Source organism: Merops nubicus, unplaced genomic scaffold (assembly GCF_000691845.1).
Source record: "Merops nubicus isolate BGI_N331 unplaced genomic scaffold, ASM69184v1 scaffold25084, whole genome shotgun sequence".
Taxonomy (NCBI): Eukaryota; Metazoa; Chordata; class Aves; order Coraciiformes; family Meropidae; genus Merops; species Merops nubicus.
Genome location: NW_008605254.1, coordinates 19,325 through 27,395, shown reverse-complemented (window position 1 = coordinate 27,395; position 8,071 = coordinate 19,325). Strand labels below are relative to the sequence as shown.

The 8,071-nt window shown below is 44.0% G+C and overlaps 1 protein-coding gene across 1 annotated transcript; it reads left to right on the top strand.

Moving 5' to 3' along the window:
* Nucleotides 1-872: 872 nt before the first annotated feature.
* Nucleotides 873-4,200, top strand: UCHL1 (ubiquitin carboxyl-terminal esterase L1 (ubiquitin thiolesterase); the record flags this gene model as incomplete). The annotated part of the gene is made up of 6 exons (XM_008939296.1): nucleotides 873-1,050; nucleotides 2,402-2,487; nucleotides 2,563-2,610; nucleotides 2,992-3,061; nucleotides 3,415-3,473; nucleotides 3,783-4,200. Coding segments are annotated over 6 exons (528 nt in total), but the record flags the coding sequence as incomplete, so codon positions are not given.
* Between the last annotated feature and the right edge of the window lie 3,871 nt (nucleotides 4,201-8,071).

Here is an 8,071-nt window from a genome sequence, read left to right as displayed (position 1 = left end):
GGCACTGGGCTGCGTCCGGCCGGGTGCCCCCCGGGCAGAGAGCGGGCTATGCTCGGCAGCCGCATCCCTGCCGTACCCGCCGGGAGAGAGCCTGTGGCATCTCCCCCAGCATCAGCTGGGTGGGAATGGCCCTGGCTGGCACTGGGGCTGTAGGTGGCTGGTGGGTTGTACGTGCTCGGTGCTTGGCCCCAGCCTCCAAATAGCCTGAACTAAAATGAACCGAGCAACTAAACAAAAACAAGGCCTTCTATTGCCGTACTCCTCTGACATGTTGCTTTATGTAGCAGACGTGAGGAATAGCAGTTCTGTTACTCTGCTGAATCATTGTTGTCTGGAGAGGCCTAAATTCTGTATGATAAATACGTTTAATCCACTGGGTGCTAAGGAAATAGACAAGGAGATGGACTTTAAAATCAAGTATATTTAACAGGTTCCTTAATGGAAGGTCTATAGCTTTTGGATAGTGAGGGGTTTTGCACTTGTCTATACGTTGTTCTGATGGGGAGGGGCTTATGAAGTACCCAAAAGGTACAAAGGCAAACTATTGCAGAGACATGCTGACTAGTCCTTTAAATGGACCAAAACAATTGAGAGGGGATATAAAAGAGCCTACCTATTGTACAATTTCCCACCCTAAGCTATTTCCAGTGTACAAAACAGATGGGGAGGCTGCGAACAGTACCTTTGAATATGACTGAGTCATGCAGGTAGTCCATTAAGACTTGGCCTCCTTCCAGTATAGACAGGTGATGCTTTATTGGACCTGGAACGATGACTGTCTGGGTAAATCTTTGTTCTGTCTTGGTGTTGATTCCCCTGCACAACTCATTTATCTAGTATATTGCACAATATAAAGGTGTTGATGTGGTGTAATGCTTAAAACAGTTACATGTTTACAGCATGAGAACTTCAGGAAACAACAGACTGAGAAAATAAAGGACCAAGAAATCAGTTCCAAGGTGTATTTCCTGAAGCAGACAGTCAGTAACTCCTGCGGGACAATCGGTCTGATACATGCAGTTGCTAATAATAAAGATAAACTGAAGCTCGGTGAGTATGAATGTTCTGAAGTGCTTGAATTTTCATTTTTTTTATGACAGGAAGATTGAGTGGGTGTGGGCTCTTGGAGACACCCGGGGCTTTCATGCAAGCCGAGTTAAGGCATGCTGTACTGCTTCGGTTGGTAAGTGGGTCTCTTGGCTCTTGGAGAGGGGCATGTGGTCTCCCCTGCTGCCTGAACCGTGGAAGGGTACGTACTCTGACTCCTGCCTGGTAGCTGCAGAGGCAGCAGCCTATTGAACAATGCAACAGGAAAAGGGCACATGAACTAGCCAAATTCTGTTTATAATTAGGAAGCAACCACATTCAGAAGCAGCTATTTGCATTAGTATTGCTGTCAACTGAAGAGAGAGTTCTTCATACTGATGTGTATTGTATATGAGCCTGCTCAGGGTAGCCTGTAAATCAGTCTAAACCATGCTGATTTTTTTTTTCTGGGAAAATAGCATAGGATGATATAAGGGTCTGTAAGTAGACTTTGCCTGCAGAGATAATAGTTTTAATGGTTCTCCTCCCATAGAAAATAATATAAAACTTGCTTAGGCAACTGGTGGCTGGAAACTTCTAGGAAATAGGATTACAAGCTCATGTCAAAGAGGGTTGTTACTGAGTCACAGGAATACTTGTTCTTTAAAGACTAGAGATCTGCAAAATATAACATTTCATTATTCCAAGAAAACTTCAGCCCCTTGAGTGTTGTGTAATTCCTTCTTACACAAAGGAAAAAGCACATGGAAAGCTAAATTAGTGCAGCTTTGCTTTACTCTTGAAAGAGTTCTCTGAAATAGCACATGGAGCGAAGTAAGTGCTGCAGCATGTCTTCCGTGTCAGACTGGAACTCATCGTATCTTAGTGCTGCACTACCAACTCATGGTCTGCAAAACCAAAGTAAGCCTGTCGTAAGCAAGTGATGTGCTCATTGGAAAGCAGTGAGACAAAATTCCATCTACCCATATTCTGTTAGTTGGTAATTAAGTGTCCTTACACCTGGCACCTCTCTTTAATATTTTCAAAACAGGACTGAAGACCTCTGCCAAATCTGCAAGGGGAGAATCAGAAAAGCTAAGTCCAATTTGAAAGTGAGTTTCAAAACAAGCATCCAGAGTACTCTGAAGCGTTTTTAACTCTGGCTCTTTGTGCAGATTATTATTAATAGCTTCTGGATAAATAGCTTAATTGAAGTGGTAGTTAAAATATGCTTAGGCTGCAGATGCTTCCAGGCTGAATGCAGTGACTCCTGGTTAGTGCAACAAGCACTGATTACTGTGGGCTACATCTGAACTGTAACTGATGCTTTACTTGTAGTGAATCATTTTGCCTCTACTTTGATCATCTCATGCAGATGAGGGGTCTGCCCTGAAGAAGTTCCTTGATGAAACAGCTGATCTGTCTCCTGAAGAGAGAGCTAAGCATTTTGCAAATAATAAGGTACATGACCTACACAAACTGCTGGCAACTGTCAGCACTTCAGGATGCAGTAACCTGTATCTCTTTTCTCTTAAGGCCATACAAGAAGTCCACAATTCGGTTGCACAAGAAGGACAATGTCGGGTAAGATAAGAATGTGTAAAGTCTTGGGAGAGGGGTTGAAGCTGTATGGCAACGCATTTTTTTTTGTCTGATGGACAGCTGTTACAGCTCATGAGGAGAAAGTAATGTGTGACTTGTGGGTGAATGCTTGTGCAGGGTTTCTTCTGCAAACTTGGACTGAAAATTTAGGTTTTGACCCAGTCTGAAAATAGGACCATACATGAGGGTTTCTGGTGCTTGACCTTGCAGAGGTCTTGCAGAAACCTCTTTGGTTGGACTTAAAGCAACTGCAGAGGACTAAATTGTTGTTGTCTCCTTTGCCCTGTAGTCACAAGTAGGGTTCACTGTACCAGGCTTTTTTTTTTTCCAGTCTAACAGATGTATCTAATGATCTCTCCTAAGGTTGAGGACAACAGTGTGAACTTCCACTTCATCCTGTTTGTCAATGTGGATGGACATCTGTATGAATTGGGTAAGCTCCTGAGAACTCTGCAATTGGACTGGGCCCACTTTACACCCTACGGCCATGCTGGGGACTAGATACTTGATGCCAGTCAAGCTGTTTGCTGAGGCTCTTAAAATCTTCAAGTGAAGGTACACGCATGGTGTTGGGTTTAACTGAAGGCATAGGCCTTGTAAAGCATGTTATCTCCTGTAGAACCGAGAATACTCCCATCTCCTTCTCACTCAAGCTGTGTATTGACAGTGTGTTCTGACCTCTCAAGTGTCTTCATGTGTGTACCAGTCTCTGGAGCCCACTTGACTCAGTTCTGTTAATTTGGAAGTACTATCCAGTACCCCAAGTGACAGGACTTTATTTCACAGATGGGCGCATGCCTTTTCCTGTAAACCATGGCACAAGTTCAGATGACTTGCTGTTGAAGGTAAGACTTCTCCCTTGCTGCTTGTTTCCCTGAAAACAAGGCTTATAAAAGGGTGAAAGGGATGTGTGCAGTGTATGGTGGCCACACGGACTTGCTGTAGAAGTTGGTGGTGCTTCTTACGCCATGGTAGCAAGGTAGCACTGTGCCACAGAGCTACATCTCTGTTAAGTGTATTTACTAGCTGCTGCTACAAGATGTTGCAACTTGGTTGGTGGGACTCAGAGAAAAGCTGCAAAGACTTGGTCTCTACAAGAAGAGTATTCTGATAGCTTAAACAGCTTGGGTGTGTTTTTTTTTTTTCCTCCCAAGGATTCTGCAAAGATCTGCAGACAGTTCACAGAACGTGAAAAAGGAGAGGTTCGTTTTTCTGCTGTGGCTTTCTGCAAGTCTGCCTGAGACTCTGAAGAGATGCAAGGAAAACAGTCTAATAGCACACCAGTAAATGCAGTTTAAACTCCAGTGCTTCAGTACTTGTTACACACAGCTGTTCTGGTAACTTGTTTCCACCTTTTGCTATACACAGGAGCAACATCAACTGAGTTTATGCTAAAGGATGAGCTCAAGTTTGTGTGAACGGTTTGGACACATCAGATGTCTTTAGACTTTTTTCACGTGTTAAGTAGAAAATGCTTAACAGGGCTTGTTTAATCTATGTCATGTTAATTGAGCTGTTGGTTGATATTTCCATGTCTTTAATGAGAATAAAATGTTCTGCTGGAAGACTAAATGGACTAAAGTGCTGACTGTAACTTGCTCCAAAAGGAGTTAAAATGTGCCATCCTCTATAAACCTTGTTTTCAAAGGACCCCCCTCAGAGCTCTCTTCTGAGCAGCAAAAAGTCTGTCAGCCTCAGATTAGCAGCACAATTGCTTTTTCTAGTGTCCTGAAGGCCTATCCCTGTCTATGTAACATGTCCCAGTGCTGCACTATCCTGGTAAAGCTTTTCCTAATGTCAAGTCAGAAACTGTTAAGCTACAATTTGCCACTCTCAATACATCCATTTTTAAATTTGGAGGGCTACAGTGGGATAAATGAACACTCAGCTGTCAACTTATCCTTGCCTACTTTGAAATAGGTTACTTGTATTAATGCTGCAAGGAACAGAATCACCACTGGAGGGGTGGTGGTGTTTCCTTATAGGAGACAATACTAGAACAGTTTTTTGTTTGTTGGTTTTTTTTTTTTTTTTTTTGTTCCTGCCTGTGGCTAATGGTGAACATAACCTGTGGCTGGCCAGAGTGTGCTTAATAACATGTGATTGCATCAGGAAGGTCTTGAATGAGCATATGCACTACCTCTCCCTTCTAACATTGCCTAAAAATAGAGAAACTCACACTAGCTGAATTTTTAATAGGATGAAATTTTGGGTTCAAGGGGAAGAAAGATGATATCTAATACATATTCCTTGGCCTCAACTGTGACCTTCTCTGGGAACTATTCTTGAGTCTAGCTGCTGTTCATCTGCAGCCCCTTGCTCCTTCCTCAGGTAGCTGTAGGAAGAGACAAACCCCTCTGCAACTCAGGCTTCTCTCCTAGTGCGTGGTGTCCCAGGCTGTGCCTGCCAGCCATGGTGTACCTTCCTGGGGAACTCCTGTTCTGGGATGGCTGTTGGGGTGCTGTGTATGCTGCAACCTGTTCCTGGCCTCCAGGTGTTTGAGAGGCAGTTCAAAATACAAGCTTTGATTAAGCCATGCATTGTATTGGACCTTGTTTCTGCTCATATGATCACCTGATAGCTGAAGCTAGCATGGTGTTGCAGCATGTTTTAATTCCAATTCTGAGGATTAGTTAAAGCTTGGAGTACTTCAGTTCCAAACATCAGTCTCCTTTGGCTGCTGCTAGCAGGGGGTGAAAGCTACCTGCCAAGGAAACGTCTGTTGTTTGTCACTTGCTGCTCCCTACAACAGCCTCTTGCCCTGCCTGTCAGTGGAAGCTTTCGCAGGGCAGAGAGGCCTCCTGGGGCATCTGCTGCAGCCTCCTGCTCCAGCGCAGGCTCAGAGCCACTCCCACAGCCAGGGCTGCTTAGCAATGGGGCCTGCAAGAGGAGAAATCCGTGTGGCAGGAGCACAGGAGGATGGAAGGAGCAATAAAGATCAGATGTGGTAGAAGGAGGGAGCACAGGAGAGAGCAGAGCCCGGTCAGCTGTATGCCATACCTGGAGGAGCCTGCTTGAAGTCCACAGGGGACATTTTTCACGCCCCTAAGGCCGTTGCTGAGGGTACCTGCTGTAGTGGTGCCTGGGTACAGTTATGCAGGCAGTCAATCAATGCTGAAGCAACCTAAAAGTGCCTTTGAGATACTACTGTGTATTTTATTGGGGTTGCAGCAGTCAAATGTGTCTGGGTTTGTTTTGATTTGGTTTTTCATCTGGCAATATAAACCTCTAGTGCTAGTGAAGTTTAAATTTTATGTAAACATTTTGCTCTTCTGCTCAAGCTCCTGGGTTAATAATCTACTGAAATGCAACATCTGAATTTTTGAAAATATGTATTTTTGCCTTATGGAAAAACAGGGAAAAAGGGTTGTGAGAGACCTTTCTTATTTTCTCACCTCCTGGTCCCAAGTTCAGCTTTAAAAGAACGGAAATAAAGAGAAGAACTAGGGAATGAATGTTATAGATCCACTCATGTATAACACCACTAGCAAGGCTGTTTCTCCCTGCTGAGATTACCACAGGGGTCTGGCAAACAGCTGGGCTTTACTTTAAAACCACCTGGTAGAAAGGAAAGAGGAGTTGCTGGGGATGGCAAAAATCAGGTGTCTGTATTTTGGAGTGCTATGTATCAAAACACATTTTTTTCATGAGAAGATCTCTCTGATAATTTTTTTTTTCTGTTGGTCACATCTGAAGTAAGGCTCATTTTGTTTCTTGTCCTTGTTTTCTCCTCTTCATATTTTTGTCTTAAATCTATACCTCATATGAAACTGGTACCTCTCCTTGATATCCTGTGCAGCCTCCTTAATTAAATCAGGTCTTTTGAGACTCTTAATTTCTCATCTGAAACCCTGCTTGGTTTTCCTGAATTTATCCCTAAATTTTCACTGTGACAATTACTGACAAGGGCAGGAGCTTGTGAAACCTGTTTGTGTTTTACGCCTGCTCTGAAAGAACTCCGTGAGTGGCTCTTGCCACTGCTGCTTTTCCAGATATACAAGGGGTCTATTGAGCAAATTATTTAATTTGAATTAACAGGTTCCTGCCATTTTTGTGCAGCCTTCCAGAGGTGAAGTTGTAACAGTTAATATATAGAACCATCCTTGTAAATGTTTGAGAAATATTTAAGGATCTCAGGCTTATCTGTTTAGACCTGCACATTGCTAATTTAGAATCGTATCCAGGATTGACTGTGCACAATCTATTCTTTTCTGAAGTTTTCTTCTCTGCTATGTGGAAAGCTGTAGATCTGTAGGTGGCAGCATTGGGAAACTTTCAGCAACAAGTCTGATTTGGAAGCCACCAATGGCAAAACAGATCCAGGCACAATTTTACTCAGCTGCAATGGAAGGTTTAGTCCACAAGCAGTCCTGCTGCTTTCAGTGGGACCACTCACATGCTTAAGCCCACTTCTGATTTCAGAGCCAAATAGCCAATCCTTAGTTTAGTCAAAAGTTAACTTGGATGTGATGTAATGTCCAAAGCCTCTTACACATTTAAATAGCCTTTGGCTTAGGTCCGTAGCTTATTTGCAGCTGATACAGCACCTCACCACCTCTTTGTCCAGTGTATACTGCTGTACAATAGATGCACTAGTATTTCCATGCTAAATAGGATTCTTTTTTCAAGGAGTAAGGCAATACAGAGTGAGAATAACTGCAGCAGCATCCAGCTTTTGATGCGCAGACCAGGTTATGAAACCATGAATATTTACAATGGGGAAGTACTTAACTGAAAAATGGCACCAAACATACTGGTATCCTCTGCCTTTGATGCAAAGGCACTGGGAAGCTCTAGGGGCCGGTCCCACCAGCCTGTGTACTGGATGTGGGGAGAAAATGAGAGACTGGTAATAAATGTTATAGTCACAGGATCCCTCTCCTAGTGCTGCTGACAGCCAAGATGAGGCTGATGACAGGACTGCAGCTCGGTGAGGCTGTGGACCAAATGGCAGCAAACAAAAACTGGGAAAAGTGCAGCTAGAAGCTGAGTAACAGCATTACAATTCCTTTGTGACCAAAGGAATTCAAATATCATTTGCCTTTTGTAATTTTAAATTCTCACATGGGGTGACAGTAAGTTACAGAGAGTGGCTGACATTCTAAATGCCTCACACCTAAGGGACCTCAATAGATGAGAGGCTGGGGTAGAAGTTGCCACAGAGATTTAACAGTGAGGCGCAGAGCCTGGCTCCTGGCTGGAGCCACTGCATGTCTCTGCATAGGCTGGGAGGTGATGGGCCCAGCTGCAGCCCTGCTCGACAGGCCCTGGGGGGGGTGTGGCATGTGCCAAAGGGGATATAAGCCCATGTCTTGTGGGCTCTCCTTGTGAGTAAGGCAAAGTGCATACTATGTGAGGAGTTACACTGGGAGGAGGAAGGGCAGCAGACCAGTCCATGGAGGAAAGTTATCATCCATCTCTATTTGGCACTGGTGATGCTGCA